Here is a 27,761-nt window from a genome sequence, read left to right as displayed (position 1 = left end):
GCGAATGTTTGGCGGCATCACGACAACGTATAGCTAGCGGCACTTCGCTAATGGACGAAGTAAGTACATTGTGTTATCATATATTATAATTTTTATTTGATTATATGAATTAAATTATGTAATTTATATCTAATTTGTTTAAATATATAGCATTGTTTACATATTTAATTATTTGAATATATCTAATTTTATTTACATTATTTATTTTATTTAATTTGTTTAAATATGTAGCATTGTTTACATTATTTGTTTTAATATATCTAATTGGTTACATTATTTGTTTTATCTAATTTATTTAAATTATGTAATTAAATAAATACCTAATATAAGTTTTTTACATCAGGAACGACAAGCTCAATCATGTTACTATAATGCCAAGAAGAAAAAGTTTACACACTTTGAATGTTGGGAAGTGGTTAAAGATCATCCATCTTTCGTTGCGGTGCTACCTACTACTCCATCTCCATATGCAAGTAGTTACCACGGTACTCCTTCCGCAACTGAATCATCTCCAACCATCAATTTGGATGACGACCAATTGAATGAGACACCTCAAAGCAACACGGCAACTCCATCGAGTCCACCTAGACCAATGGGAACCAAGGCGGCAAAGGAAGCTAGGCGCCAAAAGAAACATGGTAAGACTCCTATTGAGCAACGGGTGGAGGTTTTGCATACCATTGCAAGTGACCAAGCATCATGGCATACCAAGAGGCTAGCCCATAATGAAAGTGAGCTTAATTATTATGCGGAGTACATAGACATTCAAAAGCGAAAAGAAGCAAGGGCGGAAGAAGAGTTACGATTGAAGAAACAAGAGAATGACACAAGGATCATGACAATGGATTTGGAGGCTATGACCCCAATCTCGAAAAGGTATTTTACCAAGAGGAAACTAGCAATCCTTAATGAAGGAGAAGCTAGTCAAGATCAACCTACCGATGAAACATATTTGGATTGTTATCACCCAAATCGCGTGCTTTTTCCATAGTAGTTATAGTATTGTACTAAGAATAAATCTGGGCTTGGCTCGTCATTTTATGTAATTTAAATTTTTCGAGAAATAAAATGCAATTTATTTATTAAGTTGAAATTGAAATACACATTAAATTAAAACACATACTGAAATTAAACACAAGCTTAATAATTAAACACAAACATCATGAAAACACACAATAAAACATATTTAAAGTATTTCACCGGTTTCCACTCTCCAAATGTGTTTCACCAAGTCTTTTTGGAGCTCTCGATGGATGTAAGCGGATTCGAGATCGGCAACACGGTCGTGAAACCGTTGTATATTAGCTCCATCTCTACTGATTGGCTCAAAAAGAACTCGATTCCCTTGTGCATTCACCGGCCCATCATAAACCCGGAAAGCCCTCGATGGGTTTTGCAAGTCTTCTTCTTCTTCCTCATCATCATCCTCATCATCCACATACTCTTCCTCAACAATCATGTTATGCAATATAATGCAAGCTAACATGATGGTAGTCATTACCGATTTGTGGTGCAATGTACAACTATGACGTATAATTGCCCATCGAGATTGCAAGATGCCAAATGCCCTCTCCACATCTTTCCGGTATGCCTCTTGTTTCTTTGCGAAGAGCTTATCTTGCGGCGTCTGGGGATTGGAAATTGTTTTGACAAATGTAGAGTACCTTGGATATATTCCGTCAGCCAGATAATAAGCTGTGGTGTACCTCTGTCCGTGGACTTCGTAGACGACAGTTGGGCCTCTTCCGGCAAGGATCTCTGAGAACACATTCGATAGGTGGAGCACATTAATGTCATTTTTAGCTCCAGGACAGCCAAAAAAACTGTGCCATATCCACGTATCATACGAGGCCACTGCCTCTAGGATAACCGTTGGGCGACCCTTTCGGCCCGAGTATGCCCCTTGATAGGCGGTTGGGCAGTTCTTCCACTCCCAATGCATGCAGTCGATGCTTCCAATCATACCTGGAAAACCTCGGCGTTCTACTTTAGCTAATAGTCGCGTGAGGTCTGCCGGTGTTGGACTGCGGAGGTATCTTGGACCATAGAGATGAACAACTTGGCTGCAAAACTCCTTCATACATTTCAGGGTAGTCGATTCCCCCATCCTTGTAATTTCAGTACACTGATCTGCGGCTGACCCGTACGCTAGCATTCGTAGAGCCCCGGTCATCTTTTGTTGGGGAAGTAGCCCTAGCAAACCAGTGGCGTCTTCTCTTTGATGCCAAGACATGTCGTGGTTGCAGAGGTCCGTCATGATAATGTTGAATCGGTCTCTGCTCATCCTGTACCTCCGACGAAAGTCTTGAGCGTCGAAAATTGGACGTTCGATGAAGTAATCTTCCATGAGATTGTGTCCCCTAGATAGCCTTTGACGTGGCTTATTCGGTTTTTTACCGCGACGTGAACCGCTTGGTCGTGTTGATTCATCATCGTGTTGTGCTTCCGCCATGACCACCTGATTCACGAATGATTGCTCCATATCGTCATCCTCTTCTTGTTGACGTTGTCTCCGCCTGAAAAAATTGTGAAAGCTGAAAGGATTCATCAGAGTGATGAACAAGGAAATGTTGCTAAGTGTTTAGATTGAAGGATGAGTTATAATGAGTGATATTAGACGTTTTTATAGCAAATTGGTCGAAAATCTTATCAGAAATTTGGTCCAATTATTTTGCTGACAGTGACACGTGTCAATTCTCTACTAGTCGAAAATCTTATCGGAAATCTGCTCCAATTATTTTAGCGACAATGACACGTGGTAGTGACACGTGTCAATTATCTATTAGTCGAAAATCTTATCGGAAATTTTGAATAATATCGAGTCGATAATGACACGTGGCACATTATTATTGGTTGTAAATATATCTGATAAAAAAAATTAATTATTTCACAACAAGACAAAATTGAATTGCTCAAGCAAATTGTAAATGGGTGTGTGAAAAAATCGATTTGCTTGAGCAAAATATGAAATCGATTTGCTTGAAGCAAAATTTGCTTCTGGCCCTACCATTTGCTTGAGCAAATGCAATTTATGGGTGCGGATGCTCTAATATAATCAACTGAAAATAACTTTCTTATCTCTAATTTCCGGTATTGATTAACAGTAATGGCGTCCAAAAACAATTACTAAATCTAATCCCTAGTATCTTCTAGCTGAGGGAATTCCTACACGGGTGATGTGGTATTAAAGGGAAAAGAAAAATATTTTTGTCTCAATATTAAAAACCTTTCCGAACACTCTCATGCTAAATGTCACATTCTGGATAGGAATTAACAAGTAAACAGAGCGAATAGGTTTCGCTCGGACACTCGCTAACATGAATATGTGAACAAAATTTATTTTTTAACAAGTTGAATACATTCACAAAATGGAATGAATAACTCTTTACGTTTCTGCGAAAATAAATGAATTTATACAACAAGAATACGGAAGATAGCGTTAATGCCACCGGCCAATACTAAACATATTTGACAGCCCAAAGTTAAGTAAAAGGGGCAAGAATACTAAGGAATCGATCTCAGCTAAACTTTATTCGAAAACATTGATGATAAACATAAGAAGGGAAGGCATGAAGGCGATAAATGAATGTTAACTCTCAAACAAGACTCCTAGCTCCATAAATAACAAGTGAACCTGCAAAGACACTATAGTAAGAGTAAGCGTTGTCCTCACTTGCCCAATAGGGGCCAGACCACCCACAAGTTTGAAATCCAAAACTGGGTAAGGATATAAAATTTTATAAAACAATTGAGAGTAGTTTGAGCTTAGAGAAAACATTTTCTCAAAACAATGTAGATTTAATAAACATATCATGCTAAAACAGTATGATCATTTTCATAGGATTGTAATAAATATAATAGGAATGCATGACCGACCCTAATGAATAAGAGACAAACAAGTCACCTCTTAAGTCATAGTCAACTACCTTTATTATTAAAATAACAATAAAGAAGCGAGAGTATCCATTTACTGAAATGTCTTAAATAAACATTGTATACAAAGAACCAAGTCTCAGAGAGATAATAAAATTGGGCATTGCCCATTTAGAGGTTTTGTGGTTTCGATACCACGAAGTCCTGGACCGGTATCCCAGGACCTCATTCACTCTAAGGTCTATCACACTCACGACACAATCATATCTTAAAACGTTGCATAGTCTCGGGTTTTCACTACCATTTAATGCATCAACAACAATTCAATCTCAAGTCCTAGACTATGAATTTCATATATTTGGCCAAAGTAACATGAGAGGGTTAACTCCCCTACTTGGAATGACGTGCATAATTTCTGAGTCCAAAACGTATGCTCTAGCTCCGAAATAACACTGCTCCTCCAATTGTTGAATGATCATTTCTCTTTAATCTCTGAATCTATGTAGAATGAAGAATCATATATGAATCCAGATATTGTAGATAAGTAGACTCGATCTTCCTTCCTAGTTTGACCATGAAAGGGTTCACTTTCTATCGACCAAGTCATTCATGATTTGACCAAAAGTTGACTATGTTGACTTTGTTTGACATTTATCGACTAATTCTCGAATAACCCGAAAACAATATAACTTTAGTCGTTGAATGATAACAAGCATGCTTCAAGGTTATTAAAGACACCTATAACCATATTGACGATTTATTTGATTACATACACATATCTAAGTTAAAAGAATTCTTGATTTCTAAACCAGGGGAAAATCAGACTTATCGATTAGTATTCATCGGCAAGTTGAAATAACATTTTCACTAAGTTATCTTTAATTAAAAAGTAAAATCGTAAAAACTATTTAGTAAAATGTAACTTATGGTAAAAGTCAAAACATTAAAACAGTGAAATGGTAACTCTCTGCCATGGGCAGAAGAGTAATTTCACATAAGCATTAAAACATTAGAAAGATACCTTTGTAACATGCAATACATCCTAACACTTCACACAAAAAAAACACTTCCAAACTCGTATCCGCAGATGCAAGAGAGCAAGGTTGGAAGCAGTACAAAGGTTATATGGGCTACAGCCCAACCGAAAAGTAGGCCAAAAAACTCTTAGGTATATATCACACTCCAGCCCGCCCAGCTCAATGGAAAAGAAAAATTGGCTCCTTATCTTATTCCCAATTCTGATGAGCAATCCCCCAATTGCTCATCTTTCTCACCTGATCACCTTCTGTTCTTCTTACAGATTCAGTAATGGATATATATAGAGAGAAGATGATGATAAACGATGTGCAAACACAATACTATCTTTGGTTTCGATTTCGATGAGCGGAACTTCCACATGGGAAAGATAGTGTTGATAATGATTATGTGATTCAGAAGTTTGAAGTTAGTGAAACCAGGCAGGTACGATTTAGATAGTTATAGGTTATTGTTTATTATTTTCTTACAATCATTTTTATTGTAGTTTTCAATTTATTAGATTTTGGTTTTACGTCCCCCTCATATGTTTTTAATATAAAGGCGTGAGTATGAGTCTCCCACTGAGTTCCAAACCTCAAAACAATATTTTATAAGTGTGTTGTGTGAAAATTAGCCAAATCCATTTTCGATTCCTGGTTCCCTCCATGCAAGAGAGAGATAATTGTTACCTTCACAAACTGAAAATACGTAAATAGAGGCTGCTGCACTCCTCGGCTCCAACTTGATCTGTTACCTAGAAGATTTCAAGTCATCTCGTCAACCGTGGAATAGGGAAAAGGTCATCGGAGTCGTCAATGTTGCGATGGATCAGAACAAGGGGCGGATCCAGCCCAAGGCTTGCCTGGGCTGGAGCCCATGCTTAAATTTTGAATTTCAAAAATTTATTATATATTAGCTAGCCCAAGGAAAAAAACAGATTAGATATTTGGATTTTGGAGTAGTTCTCGTCGCAGCCACCGTTCGATCCATTCATTCCAATCGTTCGTCCTTCGTCTCTCTCCTCACGCGAAACCCTCTGCTGATTGCTGCTTGCCGGTCTGCTGCTCAGCGCCCACTGCCCAGCCGCCCACTGTTTTGTGACTTCTGTCTGCCTCTAGTCCTTCGCGCCTTCCGCCATACGTCCACACAGTCCACGCTCCTCCCACCCTCACCTTCGGGCTCTGTCGATTTCACCACAAAAAGGTTCTCTCACTTATCTGATTTCAGATTTTCAATTTGATTGATTGATGTAATTTATATCAAATGGATTGTGCATTTGTGCTACATTGAATTCAATTATCTCATTGACTGTTCAAAGTCTTGCGTTTTGCATTAGTTGACATCCTTAATTCCTTATTACCTAGCATCTGACTGAAAATTCAAGTAGAATCAATCAGATGCGAACTCCTCTGTTGTTGTCTTGTACTCTTGTTGATGATTGACATCTGCTTGAGTGCTTGACTGCTTTGACCTTTGAGTAATATAATGAAGTGATCTGAACTCTGAAGTGAATTCTTGTTAAGTTTCTTTTTGCGTCTTACTGTCTTAGACTGTTCTTCTTCCTCTCTCCCAGTGAGATGAGATGTGAGCAGCTAAGCTTATTTCTGTTGTAGTAATAAGAGGTCTTTGTATGTTAATGTATGTTGGAAGTGGAGGTAGGAATAAGTGCCTAGATAGCTTCTTTGGTCATCTTCTTCTTAAACTAATCTTATGCTTAACCGATAAGAGAATACTGGATGGCACTTTCCCTTGAAGATGACTATCCTCAAATGGCACTTTCCCTGTTAAAAGATGAAAGCAAATCATCCCAAAACTATAAACATCAGACTTTTCTGTGTACTTTTTCTCACTACTTTCACTGTGTTCTTGCAATCTTGCTCTTCTAGAACTTCAGGAGAATACCATATAACAGGTGGACTTCCATTCTGATTTGAAGGGTTTTTATGTGTGGAGTTTTTAATAGAAGTTAAACCGAAACCTGAAATCTTTGCAATCAAGAAACCTTCTGTGGATAACCCTCTTCCTTTGACCAAAATGTTACAAGGATTTAATTCTCCGTGGTAAATTTTCTTTGAGTGGAGATATTCCATTCCTCTTGCAATTTGAAGCATAAGATCAATAGCAACATGAAGAGTGAATGGAATTCGCTTCCTCGGGCCATAAATCTCCTTGATGTAGCTACCAAGGTCTTTATTCATGAGCTCCATAATGAGGAAACACTCTTTCTTTTCCTCATCTGTAAACGCGCAAAGGCAGTGAACAATGTTAGGGTGGGACAGTGATAGCAATGAAGAGATTTCTGGCAGCAAGGGTTCAATTTCCCCATAGAACTGCCTTGAGGCAAAGCTTTCACCCAACCATAAGATCTCTTTGTACTGACTTCCACAGCTTAGGATCCTGCAGTAGCTTTCACCCAACCATATTTAGTACTCCTGTCTGTATTTACAAAACCTGCAGTAGCCTTGTACGTAATTTTGTTGTTTTAACCATTAGCATCGAGCAAGGTTACACTAGGGTTTTTGGAAATATCTGAAGGCCAGAAGCTACAGAATGAACAATATGTAACTGCTGCTAATTATAAGTATAACTACGTTTCAACGTACCAGCCTCTCTTAGGTAGCTAGTTTTGTGTGGTTGACTGGTTGGGTTCTTCTGGCCCTCTTTTTATGAAATATTATTAATTCACCAAAAAAAGTTTCTTTTTTTTTATTACATATTGCTATCTTTGGTATACTTATTTGTTAATACTCTTTGTACTGCGTTGCTTAATTAGCATATGCAATCCATATTAACATCCATGGAACAAATGTGCTACGTTGGTTAGCACTTGAGCTTGTTATGTCTAATTACATTTCCTCTATCAAATGTGCTATGTGCCTCTTCATAGCCTATGTCTAATTACATACAGTAGCTTGTTATGTCGTTGTGATCTCATTGTTAATATGCTTAATTTCAGAATGTCAGATAAGCCCCGTTATTGAAGCCCCTGCATCATTTCAATCCTGGATCCGCCCCTGATCAGAACATAGAAGAAGAAGGATTAGAATCTGTGTTTTCAACAAATCAAAGGATATGGGTGTAGGTGTAGGTCCTGAATCAAAGAGGGAAGAAGAGATTACCATGAAGTGAGTAGATGAGTCGCTACAGCTCTCAAAATTGTTGATTGGAGAAGAACGACGGTGGAGCAGTGGCGGCGACAACATGGCAGAGAAGAAGAGAGTTCATATTGGACTTTGATTAGAGAAATTTGTGATGGAATCGAGTTAGGTTTAAAGGGTAAAGGCTTGGCTTACCAAGAGGGGTCAGAGAAGCTTGTCGGAGCCCTCGGTACCGCTACAGTTCCCGACAAAATCTGTGAATTGGGCTGAGTTGATAATCAATGGGCATGGGCAAGGAATGGAAGAAGAGGCGAGTATGATGGGAAGGTTTCATGGCGCTGGATCGCCGAGACGACAAAGCTGTGAGGCGGAGAAGCCAGGCGGTGTCCTACGCCGGTAAGAGAAGGGAGAGAAGAAGAGGTGTCGAACAAAAATGAAAGTGGTGGCTAACTTAAAAAGAAATGGAGTTTGGGCTAAGGTGCTTGGGCTCGATTTTGGGCCCAGAGGTGATTGATTTGGGGCTTTTCTCAAAGCTTAAGAGTTAGCTCAGATTAGTTGATAGAATTGATCCAGACATTGAGGTTCGACGTTGTTAAATCGAGGACCACAATTGTAATCGCCTAAAAACAAATTTAAGTAAAACATATTTTTAAAACACAAGAAAATATTTTGTACAGTCTAAAAAATAAATTAGAGCGTCGGAAATACTTATGGCGACGTGTAGTTTAATATTAACGTATTCAACTACATTATTCGACAAATGTTAATTAGTTAGTCCAAATGTGTTGGTTAAACGAGATTAAAAATTTTGGGTAATACACTAAATAAGTCTTGACCTATATTTACTTCCTCATTGTCATTTTAAGGGTTTTTTTTCCAATGATGACCATCTTGTTAAAGACTAATTGAGATCATTTTTTATTTACCTAGTTTTCGATCTCATATTCTTATTTCTACCATTTAGTTTGTAGATATATAAGTAGATCATCCCTGAAAAATTTTATTAAAATTGACAATCGTTAAGACATTCATAAATGTAATTTTCTCATCATGAACTTAAACGGTTCGTGTTTGACAATTTTGGTTCGTTTATTTATTTGAGCTACTTTAATACCTTCACGAATACTAAATTGGCTGAAACATATATATCTAATCTACATATATGAACCTAATATCTAAATTAGATGAAAAAATGTGATACAAAAATAGATCTAATTAACAATCAGTTAGAAAGTCCTAAATCAGTAATCATTAGAAAATATTTCATTTTGAATATCTTCACCAATGCTTTTCTATTCAAATTATCAAGATATGGACACTTTTGACATTTCCATCATAAGAATTTGTTAGAGATGTATTATTTTAGGGTATGCAAATTTCTCTGTTTAATTTAATACAGTATACAGTACCATGACACACAAATGTTTTATTTTAAATACTGACAACATTACAAAGCGTGGATGGTCGGGACTTAGGAGTATCAATGTTCTTAAAATATTCCAATTTTAGGCCTTTAGCGTAGCAAAGCTGAGTTAGCTAGAAAAGGGTGCAGTGATCACTATTTGGCCAGGTTCAATGAATCTCAAAAGCCATGACCTTCTTTTTGGTTGTGCTGATTCTTATTTAAGCTTTGTTCATGATCGGGATAGATGGGACGTCACTAGCTAGCTGTTAAAGAGCAATGTGAGAGTTTTTCTTCAGCTTTGTTCATCGATCATCATGGCCTTGTCTGAACCTTCTCGTTCTTAACCCGATCGAGTACTCCTTTAGCCACCCTCTCCTATATAACCATCTTTCATCATCTTCATCTTCATCTTCAACCTCTTTGATTCCTCGAGCTCCATGGTACCTTTCCTCAATTTCGATTCTTTCTGGTCAAGTTTTTTCTTTAATGCATATCTATTTTCTATAGTTTCCTCTTTTTTGTTTTGTATGATTCCATGGATATTCAAATACGTCCAATGGAAGATGGGATTTGCACTAATCCTGGCTATCGCTGGATATATAGTATTATGAGGGTGTATGCATAATTGCATAGTCAACTTGTTCTGGTATTATAAGGGAATGAGTCTTGTTATGTATGACTACTGTGCTGCTCATCTTCTCATGATAAAACATTAGGAATAGATTTTTATATAAATATGTCACAATGTGAATCGTTTACCAATTTCATATTTTCTTATTATAAGGTACGTATGACACGGAATTCGGACACCTAAAGAAGCTTCTTTTTTTTCTTTTGATTAAAAGAAACTTAATTTGCTTACCACGACCATTCGTGTAGTAATGTCATCACTCAATAAGATTCTCTTAATAATAGGATGAATAGATTAAATCATGTTCCGCTCCTAGTGTAATTACCTAATTATATGCATATCATCTGGTTTTGTTCAGTGGAGCTGAGGATTGTCATCACCGTGTGATCGTATTAGTACAAAATAGTCCTACATTGCCCGTTGCCGTTCTCTGGTAGGAACCCGTCAGATTAAGGTGCGGAAACCCAAAATGAGGACAGATGATGACTTCACATGGCAAAGCAAGAACTGCAGCATAAATTGCCTTCCATATAGAACCTCTTTGTGTGACTCACTCCTATTGTCCTACAGACCTATCAAGTACTTCTCTGAGATTATCCTCTAGATCAGATCATGGTGATGATCATGATCATCAATGTTCTTAGGAGCTCTCTGTTCCTATGACCTTATAGTTACTGAGAAGAGTTCCCCTTCGCAACTTCAAGTCATTTGTGGTAATTTTTTACCGCACTACTGTCTGCCCCTATTCTGCTGATGATCACAAATATCTGAAGCAATATGATGGGCAGACTTTTATGCATGTCAATTATAGCTTTTATAGTAGTGATCAAGAATCTGTTTGCATTATATTGTAAGGTTCCCAATTGAGAGATTTTTTTTCCCGAGTTCTGAGTTTTCTTCAAATCTGTATTATGTATTGAAAGTGTGTACTATATCAATCAATAATTCTCTATATCTCAGTTGAACATTCAAGATATATTTACAATGAAGTAACATGCTTTTCACACTTGTTATTACTTTTCTGCAAGTTCAAGCTCAGTAAACCCTCCGTACTCCAATGACCTTGGTAGAAAATAACTCGTGACTGCTTCTTGCAGATGAGCAAATGAAACACAGAATTTTTTTTCTGTGAAAAACAAATCTAAACCTCTGTGATTCATATCATAGTTGCATAATCAGGCTTAAATCAGAAGCCATTCCTTTTCCATCTTTACGCAGATTGTTGGAGGCTTACATAGACAAAAGAATGAAATAAAATATTGTGGAAATTCTTAATGGTAACCGAAACTAGGAGTTTAAGCCGGTGTCTTCACGTACTAGTAGACCTTGGAAATGGCATAATTCCCTAATAGTCACTTCTCTAAACCAGAAAACTTAAGGAAATTAAGCATTGTTGTAAATTGTGTTTCAAACATGCACATGATCATATACAACAAGCATATGGGGAAATGAACACTAACCTGCTATATTTAACAAAATAACAAGTCTATAGCTTTGGCCAAATGCACTATATGCCGAACCTACCTCACTGAAGATTAAGTCTAGTTTGAGGCGTGTTGGTTATATATAGAGCCATTTTTATGTGTCCTAAACTCCTAAAATGCAAAGGAATAAGTTTCTCAGTACCAGATTCATACTGTGACAAACCCCACGCACCAAACCCAATAATGGAAGGAATCAGATTCCTCTCATGAGTCTCATATCCCTTTCAATTAAGATGAGTTCTTTCTAGATCTGCAATTGCATTAAGAACCAAACTTTTTGTTACAAGCCAATGTTCTTTTCCCACTTCTGCAGCAAGGCAATGAAAGATAGAACAAAGGGCATCTAATTTTGATCTAAATTAACCATTCAGCTTCTTAATCAAATGAATGCACACATTCATATATATCTGCTACTGAATCACATACTCAAACTAATCATTAGGCTTTCTTCTCCTTTGCTTCTGGTGGAGGAAACAAAATCTTGAAGACTCTAGCAGCCAAAACTGCTCCAACTAAAGGACCAATCCAATAAACATAGAAGAGCTCCCAAGTATTGTGCCAGTTATTAACATAAGCCCAGCCAAAAGCATTAGCAGGGTTCATAGAAGGCCCTGTAAACCCACTCCCCAGAACAGCCAATCCAACAGTAGCTACTTTAACCAGCCATATTTGCAGAATAAGACTCCTAGGACCCTTGAGCATAACAAAAAGCAGGGAAAAACAAAGAGAGAAAGTGAACAACCCTTCAGCAATAGCACCACTTTTCACGTCCACTTTCAGAGATGGCCCTCTAACAAATTGCTCATACTTTGCAGGCATCAGTTGCAGGATGGCCTTGGCGCCACCTGCCCCGCCGACTGCCTGAGCCGGGAACTGGACTGCCATCGAGATCAGGGAAGTTCCCGGGTTGAAGCCGGCGGCGTAAAAAGTGAGAGTGGTGCAGGGGTTGAAGCTGGCACCACCCAAGAGCTTGCCAATCATGCTGAAGATCAAGACTTGAACTGTGGCATGTATGGTGGTGATGAAACGGCCAATCAAGGACCTTGCTTGAAAGCCAAAAAATGAAGCTAGGATGGCTGTGAGAAGCCGCATGATTGGTCCGACGAAAACAAACAGCGAAGTTAAAATTGCATCTCCTGCAGCAGCTTTGATCAGATTGCTCATCCTAGCTTTCAGTGGCTCTGAGAAGCTGCTTTGTTTACTCCTATGTATGATAATGTCCCACGTCTGTCTAAGCCGTCCTGGATTCAAACAAACACATCATTATGAATCACATTTAAACTCATTTTACTGGCTTGCCTTAAATATTATAAATTACAACTTTACTTGTTCCAAATTAATCAATCATTTTCCATTCTGGTCATGAAGTGTTTCGACGGAGTTGGTGTCTTTATCTACCACTTTCTGCTTCTTCTGCTTTTTTTGCTAGATAATTTAAGAGTGAGTTGTAGTTGGGGGTTTTCCTTGTAATTCTTGTTTTATGTGTTTCATAGGGGAAAATCATATTACAATTTTGAAAAAAAAAATCAAGGGGTTCTCATAAAAAACTCACATTTGAGTCATTTAATTATAAAACAATCAATGACCGTTTCAAATTTATAAAAAGGTCATTTCTTAAAAATGCATAAACCGTAGCTCACCATTTTCATTCAATTTATGAAAATTGTCACTGACAATGACATGTCGTCTTCATCAAAAAAAAAATCAGATCTTCTTTATCCGATCTGCTACATCTGCGATGGAGAAAAAGCAATTTGGAGACAAACTCACGTTCAAGAAGCGAGGATCCGTGGCTCCAATTGATAGTGCATCGGAGGCGGCAACAGTAGTGCAATATGAACCGATTTGGATCTGTCAACGACGTCGTTAGTGCAATCTGGAGGCGACAATGTTGTGTTGCTATTGATGTAGATCTTGCCGGAAAAAAAAAACACCAAGTTCAGTAAAGCCAAGAACTCGTCGGCGGCGCCATAGAGCACACTTGTCAGTTGGTCACCGAACTGCTACCTGACCGTGCTACCGCGCTCCTCCACAGGCCGCTGTTTATGGAATTACAATGTCGCGCCAGAGATTCTCTCCTGCCTCCGCTGCGATTCCTTCAACTTTATAGTTGCATCCAAGTCCCAGTGGTCATACCCTCGGCCAAGCGCCGCCCTATTTCATCTACATCGACCACGAACACCGCCACATCGTCCTCGCCGTCCGCAACCTCAATCTCATCAAGAAGAGCAACTACAAGCTCGTGCTCAACAACAACGAGAGGTTGAAGTTGATTGCTCAAAGCAGAGATGTGACATCGGTGCCCATAGCAGTTTTGGGTGCCAACATCAATTTTGTTTCTTTTTCTTTGTACATTGTAGTGCCCGTCACAAGTACAATCACATTATCAGCCACAACAGTAGTCACAATGTCCATATTGTAACCACTAATGTGACTATTCGCTAGGTGTTGGGAGAAAGTCTAAATCAACAAATTTTGTAAGAATTTCAAGGAGATTTGTATGAATGTGCTCAATATGACGGGAAGTGTTATATACAAGTGCAGTTATAAGTTTAGTTTACATGTCACGCTACTCGTCACATCACAACATTAGTGTGACTTGTTGTGTGACTGCAGCTGACAAATTATTTGTCTGACTATGCCGATATTTTAATCATATTAGTTGATTTGAGAATTTCAAAATCACATAACAGTAGACAAAAGTTCGTTAATTCTACTTATTATTTTCTTCTTTATTTCTTTTTTTTTCACTTTTTTTCTTGTCACAACATAGTCACACTATTAAAAACACGGGTCGTCACACAACTAGGTACAATATCGATATTGTAGTTACCAGTGTGATACCTGGTGTGACTGGCGGTGTGACTGCAAGCGTGACATGCCGAGAGAAATTTTTAAATCTACGAAATTATGTTAAAATTCAAAGGGAACCGGTATGAATGTTGGTGGAAAAGGTTGGAGCACCGCAATGAATGGCGGCAGTCCCTTGCAAGGGTTTCTGCGCCTTATACAGTAGTCGGTTCGGAGTGGATATGATATTAAATGAAAGAGAGATCTTTCCAACGGTACCAACCACGCTCAAATTCATCGCCGGATGACAAAGTTACGACTGAAACAAGAAGAAGAATGAAAAAAAAGTGAGAAATGGCAAACCAGTCCAGAAAATATTAAAAAATAATTTTTTTTTCTAATTTTGTTTAAAGCTTGTTGACCTTCTTGTAATTTCTAATTGAATGTAATGATCATCTTATAATTGATTTTTTTTCCATTGACCTTTTTATAATTTAAGATTGAATTTCTTACTAAACAATAATTTTCCCAAAAATCAAATCAATCATATTCATCCCTTAATCTATTGATTGGTGACATGGTACCTATATAGTAAATATTTTGTGTATCCAGAATACCACGTGACACTACTATGTGGTTTACCCAGCTAATTATATTACTCTAATGTGTGATAAACATGCACGCGGTGAAATGTGATAAGCTTATTTAAATATGAGTAACCAGTCAGAAACAAACACAGTAAAACATGAATCAATAACATTAAATGGGTACGCCACGTAGACTATGTATTGAGTACATATAATAATTTTTCCCTACAATAGTTGGATCGCAATAACAAATGTTGGTCTAGATACACATATGACATATGTTTTCACTTTTTAGGTGACATATTTTTTTCTACTGCTGGTAGCTTGTGTTGACGTCTCTCTCTACATCGAAGATTAGGCAGACAATATTAGTTTAAGACACGGTGAATGTATATGAGGACATGAAATTACGATAAAAATTAAAATAAAACCAAGAATCGTATAACCACGGGGCACCGGTGACCTCCATCGCTCCATCGTTCATGCTAAAGTGTTCGACAAACATCTTCGAATGTCCATAACACTCTAAGACGCCAATGAACAAGCAAAAGAATGGAGAAAAGATAGTAACGCTACAATATTAAACACCGCTTCAAACAAAAAATATATATATGACAATATATGACAATTATTTTATGAAGAAATTTCTTTTATGAATGTCTTGGCGGTATGACTTCAAAAGTACCTAGCTAGAATATCAGTTACAGCATCACAGGGTCCGTTTTGGATACAAAAACACAGATGGAGAGCTGTTACACCCTCGCTAATGCTATAGGCAGGGGCGCGCAGGGCATGGTTTCACTTTACACCTTGTCCATGCGTGGGAAGCTTAAAACATGGAGTAGGAGCATAGGAACAAGACGAAGAACAAGTGTAGACTTGTGCGGAGCTATTAGCCTCGGTGGCAGAGAGGCAGATTAGCCTCGCTAGCAGGCAGACATATTAGCCTCACCAGTAACAACGCAGGTAAACTGAGACCCGAAGGCAACACAGACGCAGGCAAGGATGACCCGAAGGCAACGCAGATCCGTGCAAGGATATTAGCCTCGCCAACAGCAACAGTGGCGGAGGGCAGTGCAGGCAGATTAGCCTCACTAGGTAGTTGCATACCATGTAGGCAGTTTAGCCTCGTCAGCAGGCAGTTGCGGGGATATTAGCCTCGTCAACAGGGGCAGTTGCAGAGCAAGGATAATGGCACTCACCTAGGCAGTTACAAGAGCTTTATGGGAGGTTACTTGGCTGTTTAGTGGGCGGTTATTCAGGGGTAGTTAACGCATGTTGAGAGGGGGTTATGCAAGGGAAGTTGGTGCACGAATTTAGGGGCAGTTACTTGGGCAGTTGCATGCCTTGGAAAAGCATGCAAGCATGCCACCTCGTCTTGACAGTTAATATACCTAGTACTGGGGACTGTCCACTACACCTATAGTTAAGGCATGTATGTCATGTGTCCTAGGGAAGTTGGAGATGTCAACTTCCATACTGGTTAGTAGGTTTAAATAGTTTGTAAGTGAAAGCATGAGACTTTGGGAAAGAAAGACTTGTAAAGATCCATGCTAGATTTGTAGGTTGTACTTTGAATTCCATAAATGAGAAAATGGGCAATAGTTCCACAAATCTGAGTGTGTGTATGTGCATGATTTTGACCCCCGCACAATTGGAAAACGCTTGTGTAGAGTGACTTTTGAGTTGGGAGTTAATCGCTCATAAGGGTAAACAAAACGTAGAGATTCCGCTGCGTAAAGGGAAGGCTGGATGGGATTGATCACCCTAGCACCATCATAGGTAGAAGGCAGGCGAGAAAAATTAGCTTGCGCACGGTTAGCATATATTGCACGTGATACCTGTGACAAGAGCCATGGTGCACAAAGTGTTTTGGATCTGCAACTGCATAAAGAAAGGTAGTAGTCTTTATTAACAGAGAAACCACAACACCCGAACTCATCCCTTTCCCAATTATGCAGACCAAATGCAATCTAATTTTGATCCATATTTATTCATTTCCTTAATTCATTGAGCTACATTGATACACCGGGATCAGAAATAGATACATGCATCAATGTATATTAGAATTTTCCCATATCTACTACATAATCAAATACTTTAGGCTTTCTTCTCCTTTGGTTTTGGTGGAGGCAACAAGACCTTGAAGACCCTAGCAGCCAAAATTGCTCCAATCAAAGGACCAATCCAATAAACCAAGAAGAGCTCCCAAGTTTTGTGCCAGTCATTAACATACGCCCAGCCAAAAGAATTAGCAGTGTTCATAGTAGGCCCTGTATACTCACTCCCCATATTCCCACAACAACCAATCCAACAGTATTCACAGAAAGCAACCATATTTGCACAATTGGATTCTTATGATCTCTGAGTATAATCCAAAGCAGAGCAAAACATAGAGTAAAAGTGAATAACCCTTCAACAACAACACCACTTGTCACATCCCCTTTCATAGAAGGCCTTCTGACAAAGTGCTTGAACTTGTCAGGCATCACATGCAGGATGGCCTTGGCGCTGCCTACCCTGCCGGCCGTTTGACCGGGGAACCTGACCACCATAGAGATTAGGGAGGTTCCCAGGGCCAGCCATAGGGGAGTGCTGGTGGTGCGGTCGCACAAGGCCCCACGCTCTGGCAAGGCCACAAAATCCAGATTGTTCCTATAAAAAGATACTACTAATTAAATTGTCAAACCAATTATTCATATAATTGAGAGATTTTCTAATGAGAATTATCTTGTTAAAGAATATTTAATGACTTTCTAATTAATTGTTAATTAGACTTATTTTTCGATCACATTTTTTCATCTCAACCGTTTAGATATTAGATATATATGAGTTGATTATATATACAAACTTTTAGTTAATTTAGTGATCATTAAGGTATCAAAGTATGTCAAATTAATGAACGAACCAAAACTGTCAAACATGAACCTTTCAAGTTCATAATGAGTAAATCTCATTTATGAATGTCTTAACAATTGTCAATTCTAATGAAATTTTGTAATGATGATCTACTCATATATATCTTTAAGCTAAACGGTTAATATTTAAATACGAGATCGAAAACTTGGTGAATCAAAGAAGTCTTCAACTAGTCATTAACAAGATGATACTCATTGGAAATAGTCCCTCATATAATATATTTCAGTTTAGTTGGCAACTTGACATGGTGGTTTTCTTAGTGGCACACATGTTTTGGGTTCAAAACTCAACCTTCCATTTTTTTTGTTTAACCAATATTTATATTTGTTTTTTGTGATTCCTAAGCCCTAACATCTGCCTTTAACCAACACAAATCTAAGCGATCCCATAGAGGTGCCTCCTGATTATTCAACCCACCCAAAATCTTTTTTTCCTAATCTCTCTTGGTATGGATTAGTAATAGTTAAATTATTGAAATTTAGCGTAGATTCTCAAGAAGTTCTTGAAATTTGGCGGAGATTCTCAGTTCATAGTTAAATTGATGGAAAATACATGTAGGTTTTTGTTTCATTTTTCCTGTGATTTTGATGATAAATGATTGAATGCCAATAGTTATCCACCTTATATGTGATGTTTGATGATGATTACATACTTTTTTTAATTATTTATATATAAGACTCATTTTAAGTTTCGCACTAGGTCTTTCTGTGCTCAATACTGACCCTGGAGGTTCCGGGGCTGAGGCTGGCGGCGTAGAAGCTGGTTGTGGTGGAAGGATTGAAGTTGGCACCACCCAAGAGCTTGCCAATCAAGCTGAAAAGTCAAGACCATAGTTGTGGCAAGTATGGTGGTGATGAAAAGCCCTACCAAGGACCTAGCTTGGACTCCAAGAAACGAAGCTATGATGGTTGTGAAAATTCCATGGATGGAGCACTGAAAACCCACATAGAGGTCAGCACTGCATCCCCCAGAGCCGCCTTGATCATGCTCCCCATCTTTTCTCTTCGGCTCTGAAAGTGAAAGTCTCCTTGTGCTTTTATTTGGTTCTCTGTTACAGTATAATGACTATAATCTATATATGGGACATGTCCCACTTTTGTGGACTAAAAATCTCAGCCCTTGACAGAAACAACCAAAAACATGTGAATCAGTTTACGTTTGATTTGTTGGTGAACGGTAACGGCATCAACAAGTCGTTTTCGACCCAAAACTTACCTACCCAAAAAAATTAGGAATGCACGAGCTAAACGCTTTGGCTTAATTTAGTTTAATGCAAGGTCAGAGAAGCAATACTATTATGGATGCTGATAATTGACTAATTAATTGCGTCTGCATTCAGTGTAGAAAGTAGGGATCAGGTACTAAAGAACACTCAATTGCTAAGAATATTCTTGGGAGGTAAACTCAGTGCGATATAGATGATGCTCTGAGTGTGGAAACTTGTAACATTAGTGGTATGTGTTCTACATGCAAGCTATATATGTAAGAATTCTCAACTCTACATCTCCATTTAACAATTTTTATTCATTGAGATCACAAAGTTTCCTAAAACGCTTTGTTCGCTCAGAGAATAATCCACACCGGATGTAAAAGGAGATAAATCTTCTGACCACGAAGAAAAGACTTAGCCTTCAAGGAGTATGACATTTACCAATAAGGCACGTTTTAATTTTTTTTCAAATCTTTTCTTTATTATCATAATTCAATGCACTTGCTCATGATACGTACACCATCATATTTAGAATAACGTTATTATAACAGTTTAGATAGACACGTGTCCGGTCCTTGACGGGTGTGGTTAGCTCTACCTGATAATAACTAATTAGCTAAATTTTCCGAAAAAACATTGGGATGACATGCATAACTAAAGACCGGACGCGTATCTATTTACAGACACATGCCAGGGTAAGAAACTATGAATCTTGGTAATGTTCTCCGCCAAAACTTGCCACCGCAGTTAGATCCATAGTTTGGTAAAACATTTGTGAAAGTATGGAACCATTATGTAGCCTTGTGGAAAATATGAGACAGAAAAGCTGATTTTGCTCAAAACACAGCCGAAGACGCCGAGAGAGACATTTGGGTTTCAATAAAAGAACTGGGCTCTAATACAAGTTGAAATGTTAGTCAGAATAACTTTCTGGGTCCAGAAAACACGTGTATCATTGGCAGTACTCAGGAGAAGATGAGGTTTGCTTAGCCCATGGTAGTTTTTTTAGTAAATGCCAATGACAGAAGAAAACACGTCAAGTGTCAAATTGTTTATGCTATAGAATCACTTAAGACCAGACATTTTCTCAAAGAGTTAATTTTAAGAACACTACATGAAGTTTCGGCCACTGATAATTATAGTGTTTCAAGTTTCAAAAATAACACATTGTTTAAAAACCAACCCAGTTGTGTACATAAATTTAATGTCTCCGTTAGTATGTTACTAAGCAAATTTTCAAGGGTAAAATCGTCTGTTCGCTTCTCTTTGGGCTGCTCCCTCTTTCCATTTTCCAGAAATTTAAGAAACAATAAGTCGGCAAGATCGTTTACGTACTGATCAAAATCAATAGGGAAGGAGAGCGGGTTGCACATGCCTCCAAGCTTTGGAGATTGTCTTTGCCTTTTTCAGGTATTAGGGAGGTTAGGGTAGGAATATGGGGACTTTAGATGTATGGTTGGATTGGCTCGAACTGGAAGCATGGGGGTTTGGCTCTGGTAATTCATGAGGTCTATTTAGATTAACAATTGCTTAGATCCCTTCAAATCTATAGTCACTCTTTAATTGTTTTGATTTTCACCTCCTGGGTTTCTAATTTAGCTTTTGCTTTCTTATTTGTTTGCTTTGGTGGTTGAGAAAATGTAATTATTGGTTTGAATATGTGCAAATATTCAGTTCTTAGGTCCAAACTGAAGTGAATGTGAAATGTATTAAGTCTTTTTCTGATTTGGGTGCATGAATTTCTGAGATGTGGTGGTCTGGTGGAGGGCTTCTGATGTTCTTGGTTTGAATTGTGAGAGCCTGAGAGGGAGAGGAGAGCTTGAAGAGAGACCAACTTGCCCTTCGGAAAGATGAATAATGACATGATGTTAACACCGTTATTAACAGCGTGTACATAAACTGAGTTGGTTTATAAACGTCATGCACCAATATGTTATTTTTGAAACTTAAAACATTAAAATTATCAATGGTCGAAACTTCATGTACTGTTATTAAAATTTTTACTTTCTCAAAGGATATCTTCATAAACAGTATAACACAATAATCTTACAAAATCCACAGCAAAAAATTAAGTGGGATTTGGGTTGGGAATAGTGATCCAATACTGAAACATATTGCACTTAAAACCAAAATATCAGGTTATCAATGGATTGAAAAAACACTTAATTCTGTCGGTGGGTTGCTTATACAAGATGCTAAACCACTAAAAGCCATGACACAGAAAGAGCTTAGTAGCTGAGTCAATCTGAGAAAAAGATTAGATCTTATATTCAAGAATCATGCCTAGAATATTAGCATATAAAATGTGTGCATCATCCGTACATGACCAGCTTGCTGTTGTAGTAATGTTTTGAAACCAAAGTCTTCCATGGTCAGTAAGATCTGCTACCCTTCTTTTTAATGCATGGGCATTACTCTTATTTCATTGTCCAAGTTCTGCATTCAGTGCTTGAAGTCAGGAGGCCTAACCAATCCACTTATTCCACTATTATATTGTCTGCCTAACAAAGACAGGGCTCATGGTAAAACATAAGATACAACCATGCATGGTCCATGTTACATTGCAGATGCAATATACTACTATGCAATACCTAAATCTGAATCCGAAATCTAACCCTAAACTCATTTTTGAAGAATTTCTAAACAAATCAAAATTCTAAACTGTTTAGTTTCCAGGACAATGCAACATAATAGTATCGATATCCATTAACCTCCCATTACTCCAATAATTTCCACAAAAGGAAATGAAGCAACCAAAGGTGATGGCTTTTCCTTTTTCCTTCGAAAATCCCAAGAGACTAATCAAAGAAATCTCTATATTTCCCCAATAATTAAAAAGAATACCTCTTTTGAGAAGAAAAATAAAATTGAGATTACTTCACTCAAAACAAGATACGCGGTTTGAGCTGAGGCAGTGACTGCAAGATGCAAAACTCAGTTATTTCTTTCCATGGATAGATTGAGATACAGCTCATAGTCATTGACAGAAGCAATTGGCCATTGTTATCTTTCTAAAAATAAGGGACCAAATCCCATCAAGAAAAATGCCAAGACAGATCCAGCATTATGATATTGATAACAGACTAGACTAGCTGCTTCTGAGAATCCTCTATATAACACCTTTCTTTTTCTTTCCTCAAAGAAAAAGAAGAAAGATAAAGCAGAGGAGGCTGAGGGCTTTACAGTGAGAAACTGAGAAAGAGAGGCAAATATTGAATCTTTTTCTCTTCTTGAAGGTTCTTACTTGCATTTCAGTTATTCAGTACTCAGTAGTCCCATTTGTCATCTCCATTGCTTTCAGGAATAGATAAAGGATCTGGGTCTTTGGAGAAGTAGAGAAATATTCTCATATGGGAGGGACTCTACACAAGTGTGTCTTGTGTCTTGTTGTTGCTTTGCTTAATGTGAGCTTCACAAACGGGGAAGATCCGTACAGGTTCTTCAACTGGACTGTCACCTATGGTGATATCTATCCCCTTGGTGTGAAACAACAGGTAATCTCTCTCTCTCTCTCTCTCTCTCTCTCTCTCTCTCTCTCTCACATTCATACAGACAAGCAAGTACATTTTGTCTTTCAGCAGTTTTCTCTTCTGGGAGTTCTTCTAATTATGGAAAGAACAATTAGTGATTGCTAATTCTGAGTTTTCAAACAAAATGCAGGGAATATTGATAAATGGGCAATTCCCAGGGCCACAGATTGATTCTGTCACCAATGATAACCTTATTATCAGTGTCTTCAACAGTTTGGATGAACCTTTTCTCATTTCTTGGTTAGTGATCTTCTCCCTTATATAATGCATGTTTATGTATATTGACAAAAGTATATAATGTTTATGTCTAAGCACCAATTACTTCATGTATAATTGCTATTACCCTATTAAAAATTGAAGACATGATTCAATCTCATATTGAATATGCATGTTTAAATATTTTAGTCACTTTATATGAATAGACATAGTACTTGAGGCTGTTGCATGTGACATAAAGTGAATACCTTTGCTTAAACCTGTAATGATAAGTAGTGTGACCATTAAATCCTGCAATTGTGTACAGGAATGGTGTGCAGCAGAGAAGGAACTCATGGCAAGATGGGGTCTTTGGCACAAATTGTCCCATTCCACCAGGACAGAACTTCACCTATATTCTCCAAGTCAAGGATCAGATTGGAAGTTACTTTTACTTTGCCTCCCTTGGCTTCCACAAAGCTGCAGGAGGGTTTGGGGGTATCAAAATCGTAAGCCGGCCTCGAATTCCAGTGCCTTTTCCTCCTCCTGCTGGAGATTTCACCATTCTGGCTGGGGACTGGTTTAAGCAAAATCACACTGTAAGTAGCATTGCTTGGAGGTTATGTTAATTTGATTATGATAACACTGTAGCCCAAATTAATGAGATGTCTCAAAACTGTTAATTTTTGCCACATATGTAGAGAGTAGAGAAAATGAGGCATTTGATCTGTGTTAATTGATAGGCATGTTTGAATGTTACAGGATTTGAAGGCAATTTTAGATGGTGGGAATAATCTTCCCTTCCCCGACGGACTGCTCATCAATGGCCGCGGATCAAATGGGAATACATTTACAGTTGATCAAGGTAGCTAGTCAATAGTCAATACATGTCAAAGAACCATTCTTGTCTGAGATCTGTAACAGAATGCTCACAACTTTGCTTCATTTTGTCATACTTGCTTTGCAGGTCAAACTTACAGGTTCAGAATATCAAATGTTGGAATTGCAACTTCCATCAATTTCAGAATCCAAGGTCACAAGATGTTACTGGTTGAGGTGGAAGGCATTCACACCTTGCAAAATACTTACAGCTCTCTCGACATTCATTTGGGGCAGTCTCTCTCTGTTCTGGTGGTAGCTGATCAACCACCACAAGATTACTACATTGTCGTCTCTACGCGTTTCACTTCACAAGTGCTATCTGCAACCTCCATTCTTCACTACAGTAACTCGGCAGGAAGCGTTTCTGGTCCTCCACCTGGTGGCCCAACTACTGAGGTCGACTGGTCTCTTGAACAAGCTCGATCTTTCAGGTAGAAAGCATATACCGTACATTGCAAGAATTAGCACATTCTCTTTCACATAAAAGGTATTGATGACATCATCTTTTAGAAAAATTATGTGAGAAATTGTGTTAATAGTAAAAAAAGGGTGTTTAACACACCCTATTGATTTTTCCAGAAGTGAGTGTCATCTTCAATAGGCAGATAATTATGATCAGAAAAAAAAGCACATGAAAAATCCCCCCCCCCCCACACACTTCCCAAACACACATAAAAGCATGATCATCACCATTTCTCTTGTTTCCAATCCCAATTCTATCTACACTTGCCAATCTCCTTCTTCTTTCTCTTCAAATCCCCCCACCCCCTAGTTTTTGTTAAAGAAGAATTTAGAAACCGTGAGATTAATTAAAGATTTAGGGAGGAGAAAATTGCGAACAATAAGAGGAGAATGTTGTCGCCGTCGCAATTGGAAGACGAGCTCTTCCCCTCGACGCCGGGAAAGTTCGAGATTGAGCAGGGCGGGTCCTACCACCACCACAGCATGAACCGGAAGTTCCAACGTTGCTTCGCCGCCACCAGCACCATGTTCATGTGGGCCCTCTTCCTCATAGCCCTCACTGCCTCCTACTTTAGCTTCCAGAGCTTCGTTGACTCCGACAACCGCTACTTCATGGAGCGGGATCCAGTGGGAGAAGCAGGTCCGCAGCTCCGCCCAGATCCACCGCTCCGGCGGCATGTCCGTCCTCATCACTGGGGCCGTCAAATTCGTCAGTACCCACGACTCCGTCACTCTTAGAAAGCACAGCGACTGCGTCATCGGCCTTGACAACTTCAACAACTACTACAAGGGGTGTTCACGTGGAAGAGAGAGTCAGCGGCGAGTTAAACATTGGTTGAGAATGATGAGGGACCTGACGAGTAGTCCGTGGAGGTGATCGAATCGGTGCCGAGAGAGAGAGAGAGAGAGAGAGAGAGAGAGAGAGAGAGAGAGAGGAGTGTGTGTGCTTTACGCGATGGGAGAGGACGATCCAAGTCAAAGGGTACTATGGTAAAATACAGACAAGGGGTGTGCAAATTTCAAATTAGGGTGTGCCAATTTCAACACCCTAAAAAGGGTGTTTATGACATTACCTTACAAAAATTATTTTCATTATTTTGTACTGTTAGAATGTATATACTTTGTATACTGTTGTCTAACAGAAAATTAGTATTAAACCCATTTTTTAAGTCCTCTTTTAAGATTAGCCCACACCCAATTCTTTTTTAAATCTACACCTAAAACTTTTTTCAACCTTCCTTACAGGGTTTTATTGAATAATTAACATATTTTATTTTTTTAGTTCAATTCACAGTTTTACCCTTCTAATTAAAAAGGAAAATTAACTCCATAAATAGTTCGTTAGAATTTTTCAAATGCAATAAATATGTAAAATTATAAACATTAATGTACATGTAAATTAATGAAATAAATTAGGTAAGAGAAATTACACAAAAAGTCAAATGAAAAATTAAATTAATGTATATTTTTTGTATGTGTTAATCACATTGATTGAATGCGTTAAAAACTCTTTTTTTTTTCTCGCAATTATGTTAAAAATAAACATAGAATTCTTTCATGGAGTCTAATTTTCTATGTTTAATTTATTCTATATTTTTACGTGAGAGAATGAAAAGTTGTCTACGTACAAAACATATTGAAACTCATTACTTACCAAACAAATGTTTACTCTGCATTACTTACGAAATAGATATCTACTCTGCATTGCCTACGAAACAAATGTCTACTGTGCGTTACCTACAAACCAGATATATACTCAGCATACCTATTAAACACCTCAAATTAAATTAAATTCTACTACTCATGAATAAAAACTATTTACTACCATAATAGAAGCAACACTCAATACACACTCCATAGATTCAAGATCTCCCACCCTTTTATAACTTCTAAACATAACAAATTAAACTAAACTGACCCAAAAAGAAAAGAAAAAACAAACACCTAAAAACATCACACAAGACAAAACATTCATACTATGTGTAATCAAGAGTAGAAACACACATAGGTACTTGTACGCTAGAAGGAAAATGCAACACATATTTATCATGAAGAATCATATCTTGAATAGAGGTATCGAAAAACATATACTTTTTTGCTAGAATAAATTCACAAAACAAATATGAACTAGAAAATCCATAGATACCTTCAACACAACTATTTTTTATCCTACCAATAAATTCATATTACCTCTTATATATAACATTGATATCAACTGAAGTGTTTAATTTAAAAACTTCAATTAAGGGATATGGGAGTTAAGATACCATCAAGGATGAGAAAAAAAAAAAATAGGTGGCGCAATATGTGGAAAGATGAGGTAGTACGAGTTATTATTTGTCCTGATGACAAACTTGTGTTTTTGGGTGTATATCTAAATCCCCTCGATGTGTGTAATGCATCAACTCAGGAGGAATTTGACAGCAAGCGGACCAAGGCCTAACCCTCAAGGCTCATATCACTATGGATTGATCAACATCACCAGGACAATCAGGCTTACAAACTCTGCTCCGATAATCAATGGCAAGCAAAGATATGCTGTGAATAGTGTCTCCTTCCTCCAACCTGATACACCACTAAAACTTGCTGACTACTTCAAGATCTCTGGAGTGTTCTCCACTGGAAGCATCTCGGATAACCCCACTGGTGGTGGTGGTTATCTCCAGACTTCTGTAATGCATGCTGATTTCCGAGCCTTTGTTGAATTTGTGTTTGAAAATCCAGAGGATACTGTGCAGTCATGGCACCTTGATGGTTATAGTTTCTTTGTTGTTGGGTAAGTCAACAAATTCTACGTCCAAAAGTTCATATTAACTCTGATTGCTGTTTGTTAAGATTCTCAAACAAGATAGTTTTGTTATGGACAGTATGGATGGTGGACAGTGGACACCAGCAAGCAAATTAAGATACAATCTGCAGGACACTGTTTCTCGTTGCACCGTTCAGGTAAACACAACATGACGAATAAATTTGGCAAAATTTTGCAATGATCATCTTCATAACTATGTGAGTTCTTTGTTAATGGTTCATTTTGATGTGACTTTTCCAACCTCATTTCACAGGTGTATCCCAACTCATGGACTGCAATTTATGTGCCTCTGGACAATGTGGGAATGTGGAATGTGAGGTCTGAGAATTGGGCTCGACAGTACTTAGGCCAGCAGTTCTATCTTCGTGTATACTCTCCAGTAAATTCATGGAGGGATGAATATCCTATTCCGAAGAATGCTCTTCTGTGCGGCCGGGCATCAGGCAGGCGAACTCGGCCTCTGTAAGAAAAAAGGGGCGCATCATTGTAATGTACGTAAAACTGTCAAGAGTGGTTGTCAGGGCATTAGATTTGAACTAGGAAGGAAAATATGTCTGCAGAAGTTGTAGTCAAGGCTAAACTCGAGCCATTTTCAGACTTTACTTCTGAGCAGGGTCAGTTATGCTCATCACAGGAATTATTAATTTCTCATATATGTGTGATCCAATATGAAACTCATGGATCCTGTACTCTTTATTTTTCCACGATTTTTAATCAAGATTCAAGAACAAGTATTTAGCCCAACTCTTTTCCTTTATCTTTAAGAGCTGTTGGATATTGTCATTCTTTACACTTTGCAGTCCTTAGAAATGAAACAATGTTACTGTTATGGCCAAGATCCAAGCGTTAATCTTGTAAATATAACATTA

General features: G+C 38.0%; 3 protein-coding genes and 1 pseudogene across 3 annotated transcripts; 1 reads left to right on the top strand and 3 right to left on the bottom strand.

Annotated features, from left to right (window-relative positions):
• Positions 1 to 6,576: 6,576 nt before the first annotated feature.
• On the bottom strand, positions 6,577 to 7,775 carry LOC126797311 (light-sensor Protein kinase-like). The gene is given in 3 exon segments (XM_050523956.1): positions 6,577 to 6,747; positions 6,750 to 7,287; positions 7,741 to 7,775. Coding segments are annotated over 3 exon segments (744 nt in total).
• Positions 7,776 to 11,889: 4,114 nt separating this feature from the next.
• On the bottom strand, positions 11,890 to 12,746 carry LOC126799263 (aquaporin SIP1-1-like). Its single transcript, XM_050526429.1, has one exon. It carries the CDS (start codon positions 12,670 to 12,672, stop codon positions 11,947 to 11,949), a length of 726 nt encoding a protein of 241 aa, XP_050382386.1. The 5' UTR covers positions 12,673 to 12,746; the 3' UTR covers positions 11,890 to 11,946.
• A 4,220-nt stretch (positions 12,747 to 16,966) lies between these two features.
• On the bottom strand, positions 16,967 to 18,799 carry LOC126799264 (aquaporin SIP1-1-like; annotated as a pseudogene).
• Positions 18,800 to 22,357: 3,558 nt separating this feature from the next.
• Positions 22,358 to 27,392, top strand: LOC126799255 (L-ascorbate oxidase homolog). The gene is made up of 8 exons (XM_050526421.1): positions 22,358 to 22,508; positions 22,675 to 22,784; positions 23,068 to 23,338; positions 23,502 to 23,604; positions 23,707 to 24,052; positions 26,494 to 26,859; positions 26,951 to 27,029; positions 27,146 to 27,392. The coding sequence occupies exons 1-8, from the start codon at positions 22,365 to 22,367 to the stop codon at positions 27,356 to 27,358; spliced, it is 1,632 nt and encodes a 543-aa protein (XP_050382378.1). The 5' UTR covers positions 22,358 to 22,364; the 3' UTR covers positions 27,359 to 27,392.
• The last annotated feature ends 369 nt before the right edge of the window (positions 27,393 to 27,761 follow it).

Source organism: Argentina anserina, chromosome 6 (assembly GCF_933775445.1).
Source record: "Argentina anserina chromosome 6, drPotAnse1.1, whole genome shotgun sequence".
Lineage (NCBI taxonomy): Eukaryota > Viridiplantae > Streptophyta > Magnoliopsida > Rosales > Rosaceae > Argentina > Argentina anserina.
The sequence above is the reverse complement of the archived record's forward strand: the minus strand, read 5'-3'. Positions and strand labels throughout refer to the sequence as shown.

Bases quoted from the DNA above. Each gene is read 5' to 3' on its own strand.
- LOC126799263 (XM_050526429.1), bottom strand. From the start codon at position 12,672: ATGAGCAATCTGATCAAAGCTGCTGCAGGAGATGCAATTTTAACTTCG.
- LOC126799255 (XM_050526421.1), top strand. From the start codon at position 22,365: ATGGGAGGGACTCTACACAAGTGTGTCTTGTGTCTTGTTGTTGCTTTG. The intron at 22,509-22,674 runs GTAATCTCTCTC...AACAAAATGCAG, and splicing joins CCCTTGGTGTGAAACAACAG to GGAATATTGATAAATGGGCA. The intron at 23,605-23,706 runs GTAGCTAGTCAA...CTTGCTTTGCAG, and splicing joins TACATTTACAGTTGATCAAG to GTCAAACTTACAGGTTCAGA.